The sequence below is a fragment of the Astatotilapia calliptera genome, chromosome 4 (assembly GCF_964374335.1).
Source record: "Astatotilapia calliptera chromosome 4, fAstCal68.1, whole genome shotgun sequence".
NCBI lineage: Eukaryota > Metazoa > Chordata > Actinopteri > Cichliformes > Cichlidae > Astatotilapia > Astatotilapia calliptera.
The window spans coordinates 11055612-11078118 of NC_137425.1; the positions used below are offsets into that span (position 1 = coordinate 11055612).

Here is a 22507-nt window from a genome sequence, read left to right on the forward strand (position 1 = left end):
ATCAAAATACGTTTTGCTAAATCTGCTCTGAACATACAGATCTACATATTATGCAGACAGATAGAAAACAAATATAGTAAACAATGAATCTAAGGTAGATGAAATTAGTAAAGGTATTTGCATTACTCTTTTACTTGTTCCCCTCAATTGTCCATTAACATGTGAAAGTAACGAAAACAATATTAAACTCAATGAAAAGCTATATTATGATCTCATTAAATAACCGTTGCCTTACAAAGAGCTACAGCAGTAGATACAGTATGGTGATGTTAATCTTATTACCTCTTTAAAACAACTGTCACACAAAGCACAAAGACTGGAACAGAGCAAACATACTGGCAGACTATGTAAGAAGTTTCTAAAATAAAAACAGGCATAATTCATTCTGGAAAAAAAATTTTTTTGTTGGATGTTTATAATGAGACTCGAGGGATTTCTTCCATCTGCTTTTAAACCCGTGTTTTCTGCTGCCATCCACACTGGAAAACAAATCTTAAGAGTGCCTCATCATATGATGTTCGTTCCAAAAGCCCTTCAAGTTCTCGACTGCAGTAACTTTGTAAGAGGATTACCTCTCAGCTATTTTAATCTAATTATAAAAGAAACAATAATTCCCAGTCACAACCTTTTGCCCAACTCAATATGTTTAACCCTTTGGATGGGATGGTGGCAAAGCATAAGGTCTTTTCTATCAAACGCATAAATAATTCTATATATTTAATCACAAAAGTCATTCTTCAAACATCATTGGCTACTTACAGTTCTGCTTCTAGTCATTTCTGAATAAAAGAACAAGAGTTCTAGAGGACTATACAGCAAATGCATCAAGCAGTTCAGTTTCTCTTTTAATTAGATTACTTTGAAAAGAAAACAGCTTTTTAATCAGAAGAATGTTGATGCAGGTTTAAAGGTATTTATCACTTCGATTACAAAGGCAGTTTTAGACATTCAATTTGTCACAGCCAGAGCTGCTTGCACATAACTGAAAAGCACTGCCAAGAATGTGGAAATATGATTCAAAATGCTTCTCAAATACACCCAAAATACCACCATTTTTGTAACATTACTAGCAAAAAACTTTCAAAAATATCAATTAGCCCAGCAATCCTGCACTTATCACTGGGGGGGGAAAATCATTTAAGTGTAGAAACTGTTTAAGTGTACATGTACTACTTCAGCATGAAGACTTGGATAGTGACATTTGTCTACAAGTTAGAAAAGCTTTCCAGAAACTCTTGGCATTACAAGACACCCATCTACTGGTGAGCCTCAAGCCAACAATGTGAGGCTTGAATGCGCAGCTCAAGTTTCAAATGACTGAAGAGACATGCTCCTCCCCCATGTTTTTCTAGGGTAGAACTTCCTGTTTGGGAAAGATCCTGCATTTATTGGATTTAAAAAATGTTTTCACTGTTTCTTTCTTACATTTTATAAAAAAACAAAAAGAACAGACAAACTATATCAGGTTTCAATTACAGTCATTGTGTTACTGCAAATAATAATTCATAACACATACAACTAAAAAGTTATCTTGAGCACCAAGTTTGAGAAATACTGAAACCAAGTGGTCAAAACGAATATATCTTATATTATAAACTACACAAATCCACAAGGAAAACAAACAGAAACACCAGTGCTGCCATAAAACTACACATTTATGAATAGTTCAGTTGAATGACCACAAGAGGACGTAGAACTCAAATGTACAAGTCTGAGAGAATTATTGTCTAGTCATCTTTAAGCCCTCCAAAAACAGCTGTAGGGACGCTCTTCTGTTCAAGCTGCACCTCTGTAAAGCCAAGAGGAAAAAGAGGAATTCATTAAAATACCTCCATCGGAAAATGTTTACAAAAAATATTCTGAAAATTGTACTGTGTCTTTCACGCACCATCCGGTCCTTGGTCTTCATCTTCTTCATCCTCATCATCATCGATGTCTATTTCATCAGGATTGGCTTGTTTGGCAAGTTCTGCCAGCTCACTGCGAGAAGTGTCACTCCTGCATAATTAAAGTGAAAAGGATTCATGTGCCTCAGCTTCCTTTGGAAGATGAAGTTCTGTTATATTAAAAAGAAAAAAAAAGAAATCTACAGATACTTTTAACTTAAAAAATAATGAAGAACAAACCTGACAAAGAGAATCTTCTCTTTGGGTTTAGGCTTGTCCTGTTCAGCCTCTGCAGCAAGCTGTTGTGCTTTCTGTTCCAACATCTTCATATCATCAATTCCCATCTGGCCTGGAGCAAGATCTGACACTGGACACCAGAAACAGATGGTTAGACAAATGCAGAACCACTTGGAAAAAAACAAAAACACACAAATAAATAAATACATAGAAAATGACACCTAAATGACCCTACGTTAATTCTTGAGTAGGTCTAGGAGGTTCCTTCAAGATTTGGAGTAAATACGGAGCATTCAACCATATCATTATAAATTGAAACATATCAAATAGCCAATATCTGATATAACACACAGTGATATTCATGTAACTACATCTAAATGGAGCACACTTTTAGGTTAATCCAACTTCTCCTACCAGTGCCTGTGGAGCTTGTTGTGGCCTTCAGCATCTGAGAGGACATAAAGTTGACCTGTGTGTTGTATGTAGCCTGGACACTTCGTTTGATCCTCAACATCTCTCTAATCGTGTCCTCATTTCCATGGCGGATCTCAAAATCTTTCCAGGTTTGCCAGAAATTAGCCGTCACCTGAAACGTCAAGTAAAAATTTGAAGAAATATAACCAAAGATTTTGAAGCAAATGTAGACAAATGACTAGAAGGGGTGAATTCACATACCCTTGGGTCACAGATCTGGGAGCAGTAGGAGTAGATTGCTCTACCACGATCAATCTCACCAAGTTTACTCTCCATGTCAGCAAACCGTAGACACATGTCTCTTGCATGCTCATCAGGAAGGACCTGGATAAACACAAACTGTATGAACACTGCACAGAACCATTTACCAAAACAAGGGATGCAACATGGTGTATTTTGTGAGTAACAGATCATGAGCAGAGGGGTGATGGGAAGTTTAATTTTGTAATGCAACTTTGTTCAGTAATTTAAGGTAACGAGTATTTTGTCCATCAGAATGTCAAGTTATTCTTTTTACATTAAGTATATGACTTCTGATCTTTGCATATAATAAAAATGCCATGAGTATGAACAACTTTACACAAAACAATGTAATAGGTTTTTTTAAGAGGCTGACTATTGTCTAGATTTATTATATCTGCAAAATGATAATGTGGTCAGTCATAAAATCAATTTTGCTCTTTAACTAATACGGATTATCTTACCAATTGTGGCTAAAATAAACATGATCACTGATTATAGTTTTCATCAATTTAATGAAATTCCATATCTAGCGATCTATAAATGTAATATGACCTTTGGGGCGACTGTGGCTCAGGGGGTTGGGAAGCGTATCTGTAACCGGAAGGTCACCGGTTCGATCCCCGGGCTCTCTGTCCTAGTCGTTGTGTCCTTGGGCAAGACACTTTACCTTACCACCTACTGGTGTTGGCCAGAGGGGCCGATGGCGCGATATGGCAGCCTTGCCTCTGTCAGTCTGCCCCTGGGCAGCTGTGGCTACAACCGTAGCTTGCCTCCACCAGTGTGTGAATGCGAGAGTGAATGAATAGTGGCATTGTAAAGCGCTTTGGGTGCCTTGAAAAGCGCTATATAAATCCAATCCATATATTATATATTTACAATATTCCAACAGTGGCATAAAAGTGAATTAATTTGGGAAAAATCTCATTTCTGGCCAGAAAAGTCCTGTGATGAATAATGACATTCTGGAAAATGAACAATAAAAAGCTTTATAGCATCACATCAGGGCGGATCTTGTAATTATGAGTTTCGAATTAAAAAAAAAAAAAAAGATTAAAAAGGATAATGCAGCTGTATGCAAGAGATAGGACAATGTTACTGTACCTCAATAGCCTTCTGGTAGATTGCTCTGGTATATGTAACTCCATAAATTTCAGCTGCTCTCTTGATGTAGATGTTAAACATGAGATGTCTCTCCTCAGTTTCTACTGCCTGTGTTGCTCTTTCATATACAGCCATAGCGTGTCGCGCCAATCCATACTCCTCCTCCAACTTGGCATACAGTAGATAAATAGCTGAAAAGAAAGCCATTGTGGTTAAGTACATTTTATAACGGAGGGGGGCACTTCAATGTACTAAATTTGTCAGTGTAATTCAACCAAAGATATTCACTCTTAGCAAATTTGGCTGGGCAGCCATCCAATGCCTGTTCAAATAAATCTCTGGCTCTTTCCAACTTCTTGCCCCCATATCGATCAATAAACTTGGTGAGGTAAGTGTTCCAGATGTCGTAAACATTTGGCCACTTGAAAAGAGCGATACCACGTTCATATGCCTGAAAGAAATATTAATAACACCATTAAAAAGAGTGCTACAGTCGACAAGGACAAATTGTATTTTGAAAATAAGTAGTGGTCTAGTGGATTAGCTACACATTATTACTTTAAAGCTTTCCTCAAAGTAGTTGTGCTCTTCAAGGAACATGGCGTAATTGATGATGATCTGTGGAGTGGCAATCCGGAGATCAATAATCCGGTCATAAACTGCTTTCGTAGACTGTCGAGAAAAAGAGAAAAGCTTAGACTTAACACATAAATGATTCTTAGACCAATATCAAATACTACTGGTATATAGGTCCCAAACCACATCACAGAAAATTACTGAACATACCTGGAAAGTGCCAAGACTTTCCTCCAAGTCTGCCAGCATTGACCAGACCTTCAAAGACTTGTAGACTCTGTTTTGGACAGGCTCAGAAGCATCAAAGTACTCTGCTTTCTTGGATGGGATAGCTGTTGCTTTCTAAATAAAATAAATACAAATATGTAAATGGTTTCATAAGTTTTTAAGGTGATGCAACTACTGATATTACACCCTTTGCTTAAAACTGCCTTCGTAAACAACTGCAAATATTTTTACTCAGTGCCAGTGAAACTACAGCCTATAACTTCAGTTACCAGGTATTAATTTTAAAATATACTTTCAAAAGACATTTAAATAACAAGTCTAACAAATGTCTTCTTTATTTCACAAACTGGTCATTCCCAAACAATATATGATGCCCACAAGATGTTCCTAAATATGGCTCCAAAAAGGATCATGTGCATGATGTATATGATGCAGATCAGTTACCCTCAGAATTCGTAGTGCCTGTTCGTAATTCTCATGACGAAGTTCCATCTCTCCATATTCACACCACACTGCAGCGAGGTCATCCACCTGTTTGTAGTTCACCTTGGTAGCCTTCTCAAAGATCGTCCTCGCCTGAGTTGAGTTAGTAAATAAAGTTAGTAAACACAGGGAACTAATAATAATAATAATAATGATAAGAAATAATCTGAAACAGGTAAATTGAAGTTTAAATAATGACTTACATCATCCAGCTGCTCATTTTCCTCATAGAATTTAGCAAAGAAAACCCAGAGCGAGTGAGGTTTCCCTGTGGCCTTCATTGGATCAATAGTCTGGACTGCCTCAGTGTATGTGTTGATGATCTGAAGAAAATAGGGCTATTTATTAGTAATTCTTTACATGAAGGTAGTTTTTTGTGTGAAATGTATATATTGTGACTTGTGCACTGTCCCAGCCATTCTCAAAATATTTAAAACCCACCTGTCGTGGATTTCCGTCATACAGTTTTACCCGCTTGTGCCACTCATGAACATTATGGGGGTTCTGTCTCAGGAGTACACTGTTCAACAAGAGGGGTCGCCGGGCAATGAGCTGCTCAAAGCGGGCAAGTCTTAGCTCCAGGTCTATGTCATCTGAGTGGAGAAAAAACAAAGAGTAACGTACACATGAACAAAAAAAAAAAACAAAAGAAAAATAAAAACAAAGACAGTTATCAAGTTTAACTGATGCACACATACTCACCATCCTCATCCTGCCCCATCTCAGCTGTAGTTTCCATCTTAGCAGCGATCATGCTCTCCTCAAATTGAGCATAACTGTCAAATACTTGTGTGAAATCCCTTACAGTGACTACTGTAAGGATGGCCTCTTCATAGACATCACGTGCCTGAGGAAAAAAAAATGTTTGGCTACAGTTGGACAAATTCACAGATAAAAAATTATTTTAATGCAAATGACTCAACCTAAAAAAACGTAAAGTAGAGATGTGTTTTAGTTAGTTAATTATATTAGGGGTGAAAATTAATGCTATTCAGAGGAAACACACTTTCTCAAAGTGGCCACTCCTGATGTAATAGTCAGCTAAGGAGCACCAAAGTTTTCCAAGTTGATCTGTGAAGCGAGTGAGGCCTCCTCGAATGATGGCTCCTACATTCAGAGAGGTCACCTTGTCAGGATTCTGGGAGATCAGGTCACATAGTTCATGCCACAGCTGTCCAAAAAAAAAAGAAGAAAAACATTTTTTTTAGATTTCTTTTCATTTAGCTTAAAAGGCGGGAATGTTGAAAAGTGTCTGGAAGAATCCCGTCTTACTTGATAGTTAGACTTTCCCTCTTTGGACACAAAGTTTTCATCATTGACAACAGCTGCTAGCCGCACAGCTGCTTCATCGAGGCGGCCAACAGACCGCAAGTAGTCTATGTATTCCTCTGCATTTTCTGGAGAAAGCTACAAGGTATCAAGAGAAGACAGTAAGACATTAAACATTCAGAAAGAAATATTTTCGCAGGTATTCTGTCTGAACAGATTAGGGAACTTGTCTATCTTTTAAAACTTTCTTAATCAGCCATAAAGCTTGTTATTGAATGCTTGTAAGGTCTTTTGGATAACAGCTAAGAATCTTCAGATGCTACAGACAACATTTATGCCACAGAATACACTTTGAAAGATGACACCTGTAAAACAAAAATAAAATCAGAAATCACCTTAACATTTTAAATGACAGCTGCTGTATGGACTTAAGGTTGTGCAGTATGTTCTCACCTTAAGGTACCTGCGGTACACTCGGATGGCTGTCTCAGGCAACGGCAAGTCACGGACAAAGCGGAGATACAGAGGCCAGATGCGTGGGTGCTGAGTTACAGGAAGAGCTCTAAGTGCTCGGTCAAATGTTCTACGACTTCTTGTGATCTTGCATTGAGACACAAGGAACTGACAGTAATCCATCCATATTCTAGGCATCTAGTTTAAGCAAAGACAAATAGTTAGTTTTATGTAAAGCTCTTGCAGACCAAATATTACTTTTATGAGTAAAGTGGCTAAGCATCAAGTTCTATAGGAGGTATTACCTTGTGCATGAACACTAGTGCCCTTTCATGACAGTTATTGACTTCTTCATAGCCTGGTTCTGTGATACATTTCCCTTTGACTTGTTTTCGCCTCTCTCTCAGATAATTGTACCACAACTTATAGCTGCAAAAATGAGTGGGAAGGGTGGTTAGACACTCGGGAAATACTTGCTGCACAGAATCTTGTAAAATAATGTATAGTCTATGGGTTTTGAGTTATCCGTTGCTATTGGCTTCTCAGCACAATGTCCACAATTTTGTTGTAACGGTCTTGTTAGTTACCTGCCAGGGAGTTCTTTTAGAGCCCGCTCATATATCATATTGAGGGTAGATTTTGGTCCATTCTGTTTGAATTCGATGTAACGCATCCAGCACTTGACTGAATATGGATTCCTGATGATCTCCTCTTCATAAGGTAGATCGTCGTCCTCCTAGTATCCAAAAATCAAACAGCGGTGTTACTATTGTAGCGATTTTTCATAGTTAATAAATCATAAAAAGATAATTTCTTTGTTTCAAATGTGTAAACACAGTCGATTTGGTAAAACGTATCTCTGATTTCAAGTTTGATCAAACTTCCACATTAGCTAGAATAAAGTTAAAGTTCATGCTTGCTACCCAAAACCTCTAATCAACAAACACTAACAAATGTTCTGTGAAATATACGGTGCAGTGTAACTTACAAATATGACATCGGTTTTTCCGTTTAATGTTTTCATTTCTTCACAGAAAAGGCGGCTGTTCCGGATAAAAGCTATGCTAACTTTAGCAAGCTAATACTAGCTTGTAAGCGTGTAACCCTCACAGGAACTTCCGGTGCCAGAGTGCACGAGCCCGAGTCACAAAAAACTACAAACGGCGCGATGTTTGTAGTTCAGAAGAGCTCTCGCGTACATTAGCCCAGAAAAATATGTTTACTGTTTATTGTGTCTAAAAAAAAATCTACATTTAATATCAAACGTCTTCTTTCGAGTAATTTATCTGACATTTACAGCAACAGTGTCTCTTTTTGGCACAGGAAAATATAACTTTATTAACTGAAGGAAATTAAATCCAATATAAAAATGCAATGACAGGTACATTTAAAATCTAGCAGATAAGCATTGTTTTAACTATCTGAGAAAGTGGTTAGCCATATGCTTGAATTTCAGTCTTGAAACATTTTCTGTTACTGTTTTCTTTAAATCATGGTAAGTGAAGCTCTGCTGGTAAAATGTTTTCTGTCAGGACAAGGCAAATAATAGTCCTAAAATATGTACAGTGCTTAAGCAGGTCATTAGGCCATACTGTGTAGGCTATCTTATATCAACATGTAAATCACTGTAGTAAAATGATTACGGACTTGGGTCTCTAAGGACCCCAGGAATAAACTACTGTAAGAAAACACCATCTTGCAAAATGTTCTCATGATCTCAATCTGACCTTTTGTTAAAATCAAGGGATAAATGTACTGAATAAATACATTTGGTTCAAATATAGTTTTTTTCTGGTTGCACATGAAGCATCTAATATGTTTACAAGGAGCTATAAAATTGCACAGTGTGACGAAACCTGCCTGCACCTATGATTATCGACTTAAAAGTTACAGAAAGGTATACCTTTGGGATCTGTGAATACACAAGTTAATAGAAATCCAGTTAATGAAAACAGAGAGCAAAATCTATTTATTTTTGCGGGACTTTTTTGTTTGTTTGTTTTTTACAAAAGCAAACATGCCATAATGTTTTATAGCTTTTAATAAACAACACCAGTTTCCCCTTTTTGACTGATATAATTATCTACACCATCATAACATCATCCCAGTCCTTAAGTTATTATGAACCCAGTTAGATTTATATAGTTCTATGTCAAGTTAAAGACAAAAAAACCTGTGATTCTCCATTTTGTTTGTTAATTCCTCTGAGTGGCATTCAGGCGGCTGTCAACCATTTGGGAGATTATATAAATTATTCTACTTTTGGGACTATGCTACTAATGTTTTAAAATGAAAGTCACACAGTTGATCAAGGGCACCATATTTCAAAAAGAAAAACAACATCAAATGTAGCTTGAGGATAAAGATCTTTGACCAAGGTTGTCTCTACTTACCCACACTATTAAACATGTTCATAGCCAGGGAATGGGAATTCATTTTGGAGGAGCACCTAAGAGGTCCTGGTGTACAGTTGCAGAACATTGGCACATCTCATATTCCTCTAATAAAACTGAATGTAAGGCCTTTTCCGTAAAGTTCAAGTGGTATTACGCATTGCCTTATAAGCACTAGAAGAACATTTGCCAACCAGGCTGAGATAAGACCTATAATAAGTCCCACTCAGATAGATATGCCAATGCACTGCAACTGTATACCAGCAACACATGGAGGCTTCTCCAAAATTAATTTGCATTCGTACTAAGAACATGTTTAATGGTGTGGCTAAGTAGTGACAAACTCTCACTATAAAATAAAATAAATATTTCCCAAGATTCAAACTTTACCTGAGTTAATGATTTATTGGTTAAAATCCATGCTTAAAAATATGTTCATTGAGTAGCATCTATTTTAGTGCATACTTTAGACATTACACTTTTTATGAGCTAAAATAAAGCTATTGACAGTGCTTATTTAGAACATATTGCACAATATTACCAACATAAAATTGCATTATCTTTAAAATTGACATATTTTCTATGAGGGGTTTACTTTTCTTGTTTTTGAGTCATGTAAATGATACTACATTTTACAGTATTATAAATATCTGAAATGTGGACAAGCTATGACACTCAATACCAATGACATTTCAGTACATCTTTCCAAATGGAAAGAGGTAATGGGTTTAAAAAGGGAAGTCAAAGCAACAACTCCTGTAATAGATTATTTACGTTTTCAAAATGGCTTTAATTTGATCGTTTTGTATCATTCAACAAGGATGACATAGAACATACAATGTCCCATGCAATAAAGGAACTTGAAGCTGCTTTATTTGCCTATTTATTTATTTATTTATTTGTATTTTCAATCTTACTATACTTCTATAAAATTATTTTCCGGCTTGACTGATTAATTTATATTTAGTTTTCCTTTTCCTGTATTGGAACTATTTTCTCATTTAAGCAAGATAAAATCTGGTACACAAAAAGCTGAGTAAACATAATATGTCACAAGAGGGGTCTTAAATGACAAGGATGCTTGACCAAATCGAGAGGCAGACTGCCGCTGACCAAGCTGTTTAAGCCTGTATAAAAGCAACTACTTCAGTCTCGTCGGAGAACTGAAAGGCATCCTCAACAGGTCAGTGCTTGTTTGTTTATTAAACTGAATTAACTTTTACTCAAATTTATCGTACCCTTTCTTCCATTTTTTCAGTTTAGCACTGGTAAAGGAAAGGAAATATCAAATGCTACTGATTTACTGATCAAATAGATTAAATCTTTGATCAAGAGTTGAAATGAAACAGTTGAAATGTTGTGTATGGATTACTGAATGTTTGAAAACCGTAAAAAATTATGCAACCAAGCAAGACTGCTTAACTAAAATTCTGTGTGATGTGACTGCTGTAGGTGATAGCAGCACAAATATGTTGACTTTGTGTTTTCTTCCATCTATATTTTCCTTTAAATGCATCTTCAGATAACAACAGATCAGAGCCACTCAGTCGGGATAAAGTGAGGTGAGATGTGTGTTAAATAACACAACTCCCAAATGGTTATAATAATGTTCATTAAAAAATATTTCCAAATTATGTAAAACTATATCACAATTAAACATGTCCCAACTCATTCATATTCCTTCTCCTTTTGTCAGTTACCACTAAAGTGCCACCATGAGCACAGACGCAGAGATGGAGCAGTATGGCCATGCGGCCATTTATCTCCGCAAGCCAGAAAGGGAGAGGATTGAGGCCCAGACTGCTCCATTTGATGCCAAGTCGGCTTACTTTGTGACTGATCCTGAGGAGATGTATGTCAAGGGCAAACTTGTCAAGAAGGAGGGTGGTAAAGCCACTGTTGAGACACTTAAAGGAAAGGTAAGTGAATATTCATAAAAGATTCTAACTTCAACAATTATAACCCTTCAACTTTCTCAGGAAAACAGATAAGATTAACGTTATATATTAAATAATGTACTTATCAATTTTTTTATTGTTTTTTTTTTTTATGTAGACAGTCACTGTAAAAGAGGATGACATCCACCCCATGAATCCCCCAAAGTTTGATAAAATTGAGGACATGGCCATGATGACCCACCTCAATGAGCCTGCCGTGCTGTTTAACCTCAAAGAGCGTTTTGCATCATGGATGATCTATGTAAGTGTTTAACAAACATTTAATAATGGTGTTTTCTGATCTCTACTTTTCAGTACTGGAGAGAACTCATTACAATGATAAAGATGTTCAGTGTGGACACAATGACATTTGTGAACTTACTCTGCTTTCCAGACTTATTCCGGCCTCTTCTGTGTCGTCGTGAATCCCTACAAGTGGCTTCCTGTGTATGATGCTCAGGTTGTCGTGGCATACAGGGGCAAAAAGAGGATTGAGGCTCCACCCCACATCTTTTCCATCTCTGATAATGCCTATCAGTTCATGCTCACTGGTATGTCTTATTTTAGGGGATATACTAAGTGTATATATGTGTATATATACATATATATATATATATATATATATATATATATATATATATATATATATATATATATATATATATATATATATATATATATATATATATGTATTTGATCATTTGTGGTTTTAAATTAACAATTAATTTAAGTATTTGTTGTTTTCAGATCGTGAGAACCAGTCTATCCTCATCACGTAAGTAATATACCAATAAATGAGTGTCACATATGAAAAAACACAATAAAACTCAATTCAACTCTTTCTTTAACCAGCGGAGAATCTGGTGCAGGAAAGACTGTCAACACTAAGCGTGTCATCCAGTACTTCGCAATAATTGCAATGACTGGATCCAAGAAGGCAGAGCCTACACCTGGCAAGATGCAGGTATAACTGCTTTTATTTGGAAAAAGTAAGTAAAGTTTTTACAATATACCAACAAAGGTGTAACATAATTTTTCTAGGGTTCCCTGGAAGATCAAATCATTGCAGCTAACCCACTGCTGGAGGCATATGGTAATGCCAAGACTGTGAGGAATGACAACTCCTCTCGCTTTGTAAGTGTTGGAACAGAAAAAAATAACAGGTTTTAAAGCAAACTGTCAAAATAACTGTTAATTTAAATCTGATATGTTTAGGGTAAATTTATCAGAATTCATTTTGCAACCACTGGCAAGCTGGCTTCAGCTGATATTGAAACATGTAAGTTATTTTTATTTTTTTTATTTATTTATTTATTTTTTACATTTTATTCACTGTTGCTGTCTGATGTTATGAAATCTGCATGCTTTTGTCTGACACTGAATTTTTGGTCTTAGATCTGCTGGAGAAGTCCCGTGTCACCTTCCAGTTGTCTGCTGAGAGGAGCTACCATATCTTCTATCAGCTGATGACAGGCCACAAGCCTGAGCTCCTGGGTAGGTACTGACAGCTATTTGTACCATGAAGCTGAATTTAGTTTCATAACATTTATTTATGCATTTCTTCTGGTCTTTCAGAGGCTCTTCTGATCACCACAAATCCCTTTGACTATCCAATGATCAGTCAGGGTGAAGTGACTGTCAAAAGCATTAATGATGTGGAGGAGTTCATTGCAACAGATGTAAAGACTCAGTTCACTGCAAATATATATATATATATATATATATATATATATATATATATATATATATATATATATATATATATATATATATAGAGAGAGAGAGAGAGAGAGAGAGAGAGAGAGAGAGAGAGGACAAAAATATCACAATGTTAATTAATACCTTTTATGTGCAATTCAGACTGCAATTGACATCTTGGGCTTCACTGCTGAGGAAAAGGTGGGAATCTACAAGCTGACTGGTGCTGTGATGCATCATGGCAACATGAAATTCAAGCAGAAGCAGCGTGAGGAGCAGGCTGAACCTGATGGCACTGAGGGTAAATGAGAAAAATCTACTAAATCTGTTGATTCACAGAAGATTAGAGTCTAACTTGGGCTAACTAAATATTTTCCAGTTGACCAAAAGCATTAAATTTCTATTTATCAATCAGTGGCTGATAAAATCGCCTACCTCATGGGTCTGAACTCAGCTGACATGCTGAAGGCGCTGTGCTACCCAAGAGTTAAAGTTGGCAATGAGATGGTGACTAAAGGTCAGACCGTCCAACAGGTAAGTGAGTAAAAGTTTTAAAATATTTGCATTTTGACATATGAACATATACTATTATCTATCTATTCATTTATTTATTTTTGAGAAAAACAAATTAAAATTCTCTTCTTCCAGGTCAACAATGCTGTCTCGGCTCTGTGCAAATCCGTATATGAGAAAATGTTCTTGTGGATGGTTATCCGTATCAATGAGATGCTGGACACAAAGCAGCCCAGACAGTTCTTCATTGGAGTGCTGGATATCGCTGGGTTTGAGATCTTTGATGTAAGCGCCTAAGGAATATTTGAGTATTTTTGAAGAAAAACACTCTTTTGCTATGAAATTAAATACCTTTGTACTATTACAGTTCAACAGCTTGGAGCAACTCTGCATCAACTTCACCAATGAGAAACTGCAACAGTTTTTCAACCATCACATGTTTGTCCTGGAACAAGAGGAGTACAAGAAAGAAGGCATTGAATGGGAGTTCATTGACTTTGGTATGGACTTGGCTGCCTGCATTGAGCTTATTGAGAAGGTAAACAGCTGCTCAGGAAGAAATGTACATGCTACCTCCATAAAATATTAATATATTATGTAACATATGTTGCATATGTTATCTCTGTTGAAATTTTAATATGACATGTGCCATTTTCTCAGCCAATGGGCATCTTCTCCATCCTTGAAGAGGAGTGCATGTTTCCCAAGGCCTCTGACACAACGTTCAAGAACAAGCTGCACGATCAGCATCTTGGCAAGACCAAATGTTTTGAGAAGCCAAAGCCTGCAAAGGGCAAGGCTGAGGCACACTTCGCTCTGGTTCACTATGCTGGTACAGTGGACTACAATATCACTGGCTGGCTGGACAAGAACAAGGACCCGCTGAATGACTCAGTTGTGCAGCTCTACCAGAAGTCTTCAAACAAACTGTTGGCCCTCCTATATGCAGCCCATGCTGGAGCTGATGGTAAGAAACAAAAGTGCTCACAAACTCCTGTGTCCAGTACAGATAGTATGTATCTGTCTAATAACTATAATGTGCATACTGTAGACTAATATGTATACTGTGAAAAATATTCATTAAATTCCAATAATGAAATTTACTATTTATGAAAACAGAGGCTGCTGGGGGTGGCAAAAAAGGTGGTAAGAAGAAGGGTGGTTCCTTTCAGACTGTGTCTGCTCTTTTCAGAGTATGTATAGATTTGTATTGCAGGAAAAATAATTTTTTACTCATATTTAAATATTATTAACCTATTATCTAATGATGTTGATCTACAGGAGAATCTGGCCAAGCTGATGACCAACTTAAGAAGCACTCATCCTCACTTTGTCCGTTGCCTGATTCCCAATGAGTCAAAGACCCCAGGTAAAACCCCCACAGTCCTACTGACTGCTCAACACATTACACAGTGACATAAATAAAGTTTTGAAACATTATCAATTTCTGACTCTCAGGTCTTATGGAGAACGCCCTGGTCATCCACCAGCTGAGGTGTAACGGTGTACTGGAGGGCATCAGAATCTGCAGAAAGGGTTTCCCCAGCAGAATCCTCTATGGTGACTTCAAGCAGAGGTGTCAATTTGAGTTTAAGAGTGGCAAATTAATTTTATCTTATTGAAAACACTTTTGTGAAGAACATCATACCAAAAGATGAAATGCCTATGAGTAAAATGATGATTCTCTCTTGAAGATACAAAGTGTTGAATGCCAGCGTCATCCCTGAGGGACAGTTCATTGACAACAAGAAAGCTTCAGAGAAGCTGCTTGGCTCCATTAATGTGGATCACACACAGTACAAGTTTGGGCACACAAAGGTACACCTCATTATTTTAATGAGCGTAAATAGAGTGTCCATTTGCACAGCACTTATTGTTATTATTTTATTATTTTTCCATAACAAAATAGGTGTTCTTCAAAGCTGGTCTGCTGGGCACTCTTGAGGAGATGAGAGATGAGAAACTGGCTGAGCTGGTGACCATGACTCAGGCTCTCTGCAGAGGATACGTCATGAGGAAAGAGTTTGTGAAGATGATGGAGAGGAGGTAACATTGTCATACTAAATTCTATTGTATTCTCTTTTGTATTGCTTTCCTCATATTAAGATCCTACGACACTAACAGTAACACTCTCATGTTTGGTTTTTAGAGAATCTATCTACACCATCCAGTACAACATCCGTTCTTTCATGAATGTCAAGAACTGGCCATGGCTGAAAGTATACTTCAAGATCAAGCCTCTTCTGAAGAGTGCTGAGACTGAGAAGGAGTTGCAGAACATGAAGGAGAACTATGATAAGATGAAGACAGACCTGGCTGCTGCTCTCGCTAAGAAGAAGGAACTGGAAGAGAAGATGGTCGGCCTGCTGCAGGAGAAGAATGACCTGCAACTTCAAGTGTCTGCAGTAAGTAATAAACAAAAGAACAAATATATAATGCCTATAATCTCTTGTATGCATGTTAGCTGATTCTGACCGTGTATGTGGCACAACAGAGTGTAGATTTTTTTAAATGAATAATGAGCAACTGCCAAGACACACGACATGACAACACTAAATTATACATTGTTTTCTGTTCCATGTATTATAGGAAGTTGACAATCTCTCTGATGCTGAAGAAAGGTGTGAGGGGCTCATTAAGAGCAAGATCCAGCTTGAGGCCAAACTCAAAGAGACAAGTGAGAGACTGGAGGATGAAGAGGAAATCAATGCTGAGCTGACTGCCAAGAAGAGGAAGCTGGAGGATGAATGCTCTGAGCTGAAGAAGGACATTGATGACTTGGAGCTCACCTTGGCCAAAGTGGAGAAGGAGAAACATGCCACAGAAAACAAGGTTCAATTTATCTATATCTGAGAGGAAAAATGACTCTAAATGAAAATATATTAATTCTTTCCTGAGATATAGTTGTTAAGTTATATTTAAATACATCCTTTGTACAATTCTTAGGTGAAAAACCTGACAGAGGAGATGGCATCTCAGGATGAGGCCATTGCCAAGTTAACAAAGGAGAAGAAAGCCTTACAAGAGGCCCATCAGCAAACACTGGATGATCTCCAGGCAGAGGAGGACAAAGTCAACACTCTGACCAAGGCCAAGACAAAGCTGGAACAGCAAGTTGATGATGTAAGAAAATTATAATCATATAGCTTTTTAATGGAAAGAGTATTGAATCATTGTCTTTCCAACCACTTGAATCAACTGACATGACTTTATAGCTTGAGGGTTCACTGGAGCAAGAGAAGAAGCTCCGCATGGACCTTGAGAGAGCCAAGAGGAAGCTGGAGGGAGATCTGAAACTGGCCCAGGAATCCATAATGGATCTGGAGAATGACAAGCAGCAGTCTGATGAGAAAATCAAGAAGTAGGGCATTTTTCCGTTATTACTAGCAAAGTTTGTTTGTTAGATCGTCCACTCCATAAATGTAGACTACAAAAAGTCACCTGCAGCTAAATGTAGTGCTGTAAGATCTGACATGTTTATGCCCTACTTTGTCCACAAATCTCTAATGCCGAACAATAATGTCATCACTCAATGACTTCATTTCTTAACTATGTTTCTGTGAGTAGCAGCGAAATGGTAAGCTTTCTTTACTTCAAAGCTTTCTTTACATGTTCAAATCTATAATACTGAATTTGTTCTTCTTGTCCTGTTACAGGAAGGACTTTGAAATCAGCCAGCTTCTCAGCAAAATTGAGGATGAACAAACCCTTGGTGCTCAACTCCAGAAGAAGATCAAAGAACTGCAGGTAACACTGTTATAACTCAATAATATATTCACTGAATTTAAAGCATGTTCAATGGGTAATGTCCTTTTCATATTGTCATTGCACTAGGCTCGTATTGAGGAGCTGGAAGAGGAGATTGAGGCTGAGAGGGCAGCTCGGGCTAAGGTAGAGAAGCAGAGAGCAGACCTCTCCAGGGAGCTTGAAGAGATCAGTGAGAGGCTCGAGGAAGCTGGTGGAGCAACAGCTGCTCAGATTGAGATGAACAAGAAGCGAGAGGCTGAGTTCCAGAAACTGCGTCGTGATCTTGAGGAATCAACTCTGCAGCATGAAGCTACTGCAGCAGCTCTCCGTAAGAAGCAGGCTGACACTGTAGCAGAGCTCGGAGAGCAGATCGACAACCTCCAGCGTGTCAAACAGAAGCTGGAGAAAGAGAAGAGCGAGTACAAGATGGAGATTGATGATCTCTCCAGCAACATGGAGGCTGTTGCGAAAGCAAAGGTGTGGGGTTTTTGTAGAGTACAAATTTTGTTTGAGCATTTAAAAGCAGGTATTCATGAACTGTTAACATGAATAAACCAAAATTATTTTAGTTACAGTTACTTATTCTAAATTTAAAGTAATTTTCAAATTATTGTCAACAGTTATATATTTATGTGTTTATATATGTAATTAATTGCAGTACATCTCTTTTATAAATAACATATGCTAATCTTCACAGGGCAACTTGGAGAAAATGTGCAGGACTCTTGAGGATCAACTAAGTGAACTCAAAGCCAAAAATGATGAGAATGTTCGTCAGCTGAATGACATTAATGCCCAGAAGGCGAGACTTCAAACAGAGAATGGTAAGTGATGTATAACAAAGAAACAGTCTTTTGGTGGCGTTATCAGTTTTGCACATTCACACATAGGTGACCAAAAGCAACAAACAATCAGTGGGGGAAATTAAATAACCTGAGCTTAGTACATGTGTGTTAATTACAGGTGAGTATTCTAGGCAGCTTGAGGAGAAAGAAGCTCTTGTTTCTCAGCTCACAAGGGGCAAGCAGGCCTTCACTCAGCAGATTGAGGAACTGAAGAGACACGTTGAGGAGGAAGTGAAGGTCTGAACTATTTCCTGTCTTCTTTTTTGTCATAGCACTTACTAATTTAAACACATACGTTTTAAATCAGCTGGGCTGTCCTCTAATTTGGTTCCTAGTTGTTACCATTTAAATATCTCATCCTCTCAGCATTAGACTTTAAGATTGACTTAAACATTAAAGTTGTCCATCTGACATTGATTGTGTATTCAACAGGCCAAGAATGCTCTTGCTCATGCTGTTCAGTCAGCACGTCATGACTGTGATCTGCTCAGAGAGCAGTTTGAGGAGGAGCAGGAGGCCAAGGCTGAGCTGCAGCGAGGAATGTCCAAGGCCAACAGTGAGGTGGCTCAGTGGCGATCCAAATATGAGACTGATGCTATCCAGCGCACTGAGGAGCTGGAGGAGGCCAAGTAAGTCATGATACTTTCATTGTCCTAATTGGGTTTCACAGTTTTTTCATTAAACAACTACAAAATTATTTAAACGATAGGAAAAAGCTTGCCCAGCGCCTGCAGGAGGCTGAGGAATCCATTGAGGCTGTGAACTCCAAGTGTGCCTCACTGGAAAAGACCAAGCAGAGGCTGCAGGGTGAGGTGGAGGACCTCATGATTGATGTGGAGAGAGCTAATGCTCTGGCTGCCAACCTTGACAAGAAGCAGAGGAACTTTGATAAAGTAAAGTTTAAACATAACATATCATCAAAATAAACATACAGGTATAATAACAACCAACTAATTAACCTATATTAACATAGGTCCTGGCAGAATGGAAGCAGAAGTATGAGGAGAACCAGGCAGAGCTGGAAGGAGCCCAAAAGGAGGCTCGTTCTCTCAGCACTGAGTTGTTCAAGATGAAGAACTCATATGAAGAGGCTCTGGATCATCTTGAGACCATGAAGAGAGAGAACAAGAACCTGCAGCGTATGTCAATAAATAAAATTATATCTTATGAGGGTTATCCTCTGACCTTTATAAATGTACTTTATAGAACCCATGTAAATGTTATCTGTTTGAAAACTGTATTTCGGAAGATTCTGTGAGATTTTGAATCTAACTCTAATTGCTGTGTGGTCTGAAATTTAAGAACAAATATTACTTTCAAAGTGCTGTTTTATTCTTATTCATTTTTTATTCTTATGCTGTAGAGGAGATCTCAGATCTGACTGAGCAGATTGGTGAAACAGGAAAGACCATCCATGAGCTGGAAAAGGCCAAGAAGACTGTTGAGACTGAGAAGTCTGAAATTCAGACAGCTCTGGAGGAAGCTGAGGTATTTTATAGAAATTGACTTTGAAAGAAAGCAAAGGAAAACATGTTTTATCAACTTTATGTTGAAATGATTTTTTAACATAGCTGTTTAAATCATTTAAAGGGAACTCTGGAGCACGAGGAGGCCAAGATCCTTCGTATTCAGCTTGAGCTAAACCAGGTGAAAGGTGAGATTGACAGGAAGCTGGCAGAGAAGGACGAGGAGATGGAGCAGATCAAGAGGAACAGCCAGAGGGTGATTGACTCCATGCAGAGCACTCTTGATGCTGAGGTCAGGAGCAGGAATGATGCCCTGAGAGTCAAGAAGAAGATGGAGGGAGACCTGAATGAGATGGAGATTCAGCTGAGCCATGCCAACAGACAGGCTGCTGAGGCCCAGAAACAACTGAGGAATGTCCAAGGACAGCTCAAGGTGAGTTGGTAGATGATTTGTTAAAAAATAAAATGGTTATTTATTTATTTATTTAATCAGGATGCCCAACTGCACCTGGATGATGCTCTCAGAGGACAGGAAGACATGAAGGAGCAGGTCGCCATGGTGGAGCGCAGAAATGGTCTGATGATGGCTGAGATTGAGGAGCTGAGAGCCGCTCTGGAGCAGACAGAGAGAGGACGCAAAGTAGCTGAGCAGGAGTTGGTTGATGCTAGTGAGCGTGTTGGACTGCTTCACTCTCAGGTTGGTATTCATTACTTTACAAGAACTTTGAGATATAAGAGAGTGAGAATCACATCATTAAAACTGTTCTCTTTCATTCAGAACACCAGTCTTTTGAACACCAAGAAAAAGCTGGAGGCTGACTTTGTCCAGGTTCAGGGTGAGGTGGATGATGCAGTTCAGGAAGCAAGAAATGCTGAGGAGAAGGCCAAAAAGGCTATCACTGATGTAAGTTAGTACTTTACAAGCCTTCTTTTCTTTTCAAAATTCTTGTTCATGCTTGATCAATAATGCCAACACCACCCATACTTTCAGGCTGCCATGATGGCTGAGGAGCTGAAGAAGGAGCAGGACACCAGTGCTCACCTGGAGAGGATGAAGAAGAACCTGGAGGTCACAGTCAAGGACCTGCAGCACCGTCTGGATGAGGCAGAGAACCTCGCCATGAAGGGTGGCAAGAAGCAGCTCCAGAAACTGGAGTCCAGGGTATGTACTCTATATAAAGTCCAGCTATTATTAAGTGTAACACTTTGATTCTCTCATAAGAACTCATTTTTCTCTCTACTCTAACATTTATTTTTAACATGGCATTTAAGGTCCGTGAATTGGAAGCTGAAGTTGAAGCTGAGCAGAGACGTGGAGCTGATGCTGTTAAAGGAGTCCGCAAATATGAGAGGAGAGTGAAGGAGCTCACTTACCAGGTGATTACACATTTATATAAATATTCACCTTATTCAAGTCCCTAAACTCTTTCTTCTCTTGCCAGCAGTAACAGTTTTTTATCTATACAGACTGAGGAGGACAAGAAGAATGTGGTGAGACTTCAGGATCTGGTGGACAAACTGCAGCTCAAAGTCAAGGCTTACAAGAGACAGGCTGAGGACGCTGTGAGTAAAATAGTTTTTGATTTTACATATGGGAAGCACAACTTCATGAGAAATGACACAGGCAGAAATTATCAAACACATAAAGAAAGAGAGATGCAAAAGGGACCAACATCTCATGAGAATTTCATGTCAATAGCACTTTTAGAAATATATTTACTTTGAAAATGGGTGACAAGTTCAAAGCTTATTTTACCTGCTGTATGATCAGATATTTTTTAAACAATGCAACATACTGTAACACTGAACAGGAGGAACAGGCCAACACCCACATGTCCAGACTGCGAAAGGTCCAGCATGAGATGGAGGAAGCTCAGGAGCGTGCTGACATTGCTGAATCTCAGGTCAACAAACTGAGAGCCAAGAGCCGTGATGCTGGAAAGGTAATTCATTTAATTTGATTTTACACAAAATGTACCTTTGTTTACTGGTTTTGTTCTTTATAGTATCCCAAAGTATTAATTTACTAGTATATAGACCTTTAATTTAAGGTGTAGACAATAGTGCAACACCACATGGGACCAGAGTTTTTAATATGTGTTGAATAATTATGTTTTCCATCATTTTTTCCAGGGTGAAAAGGCTGAATAAGAGACATCTTTTGGAATCTTTTGACAGTGTTCATAAAATATGAACTACCTGTTGAACTGACAGCTGATAATGTATTAATTCAATAAAATCTTAAATTATGATTTAATGATATTTATTCAGCATCATTTACTGTCTATTCTATGAAAGTCACATTTCGATACGCAATGTCTGACACAGTAGCTTCCTCAGAATAATTATGAATTAGGACATTGTCCTGGTTAATTAGGACAGCCCTTTTGCTGAGTGTTTCCAAAAGCTTTTTGCATTAGAGATAGCTGGGTTAACATTTGTCAACATTTACTTCCATAGCCATTAAAAAGGCTTTCGGTGTTATACATAGTATGAATTAAATATTTTATTTGTATGTGATGAATGCTCATAGTAAATATATACACAGACATTATCATATAATGACCATGGTGTAGTATGAATGGTAATAAAGGAGGTCCTCCTTAGGAATATTGTAAAACTTATAAAATAGAGTTAAAAGTCCAAACTTTATGCTGTCCTTCGTTTTTTCCAGACCCGTCCCATCGGCCGTATTAGAGTAATTGTCGGGCCAATTATGGCTCCTAGGCCTGACCCTCAAGTCTTTAGTTAGTTCTTATTGTAGACTCTATAGTATTCACACTCAAATTAAGCTGATGATGCCTTATTTTGGCTTCTTACTTCCACACTATTTTCAGTTATAAAAATATTTCTTCATACAGACTAGTGTGTGTTGATAATAAGATGTCCAAATGCGTCTTGTAACCAAACTTTAATGGGTACATTTAACAACAAATGCCAAAAAGCCATCATATGTTT

General features: G+C 37.9%; 2 protein-coding genes across 2 annotated transcripts; one reads left to right on the plus strand and one right to left on the minus strand.

Annotated features, from left to right (window-relative positions):
• Nucleotides 1–827: 827 nt before the first annotated feature.
• xab2 (XPA binding protein 2) lies at nt 828–8079 on the minus strand. The gene is made up of 19 exons (XM_026164650.2): nt 7939–8079; nt 7538–7686; nt 7256–7379; nt 6951–7148; nt 6501–6635; nt 6235–6399; nt 5931–6075; nt 5670–5821; nt 5432–5551; nt 5190–5321; nt 4728–4859; nt 4500–4613; nt 4230–4392; nt 3942–4132; nt 2799–2921; nt 2538–2709; nt 2127–2253; nt 1889–1998; nt 828–1789 (listed from the first exon to the last, which is right to left on the minus strand). The coding sequence occupies exons 1-19, from the start codon at nt 7972–7974 to the stop codon at nt 1728–1730; spliced, it is 2550 nt and encodes an 849-aa protein (XP_026020435.1). The 5' UTR covers nt 7975–8079; the 3' UTR covers nt 828–1727.
• A 2685-nt stretch (nt 8080–10764) lies between these two features.
• On the plus strand, nt 10765–21806 carry LOC113020602 (myosin heavy chain, fast skeletal muscle-like). Its single transcript, XM_080300791.1, has 40 exons — nt 10765–10905; nt 11040–11262; nt 11399–11542; nt 11675–11831; nt 12028–12055; nt 12133–12244; nt 12322–12414; nt 12496–12559; nt 12676–12774; nt 12856–12959; nt 13141–13279; nt 13394–13512; nt 13627–13776; nt 13859–14029; nt 14152–14458; nt 14611–14684; nt 14773–14860; nt 14950–15067; nt 15186–15309; nt 15401–15537; nt 15641–15896; nt 16081–16323; nt 16438–16614; nt 16707–16852; nt 17148–17238; nt 17326–17715; nt 17936–18062; nt 18202–18320; nt 18516–18712; nt 18793–18976; nt 19057–19222; nt 19447–19571; nt 19674–19982; nt 20043–20246; nt 20328–20453; nt 20541–20711; nt 20822–20926; nt 21017–21112; nt 21361–21492; nt 21683–21806. Exons 2-40 carry the CDS (start codon nt 11059–11061, stop codon nt 21698–21700), a joined length of 5814 nt encoding a protein of 1937 aa, XP_080156917.1. The 5' UTR covers nt 10765–10905; nt 11040–11058; the 3' UTR covers nt 21701–21806.
• Nucleotides 21807–22507: the final 701 nt, after the last annotated feature.

Excerpts from the sequence above, each read along its gene's own strand:
- xab2 (XM_026164650.2), bottom strand. The coding sequence starts at position 7,974 with ATGAAAACATTAAACGGAAAAACCGATGTCATATTT. Across the intron at positions 5,552-5,669 it reads ATGACGGAAATCCACGACAG|ATCATCAACACATACACTGA; the intron begins GTGGGTTTTAAA and ends TATTTTCTTCAG. Across the intron at positions 4,614-4,727 it reads AAAGTCTTGGCACTTTCCAG|TCTACGAAAGCAGTTTATGA; the intron begins GTATGTTCAGTA and ends TTTTCTCGACAG.
- LOC113020602 (XM_080300791.1), top strand. The coding sequence starts at position 11,059 with ATGAGCACAGACGCAGAGATGGAGCAGTATGGCCATGCGGCCATTTAT. Across the intron at positions 12,415-12,495 it reads ATGACAACTCCTCTCGCTTT|GGTAAATTTATCAGAATTCA; the intron begins GTAAGTGTTGGA and ends TGATATGTTTAG. Across the intron at positions 15,068-15,185 it reads TATGGTGACTTCAAGCAGAG|ATACAAAGTGTTGAATGCCA; the intron begins GTGTCAATTTGA and ends TCTCTCTTGAAG.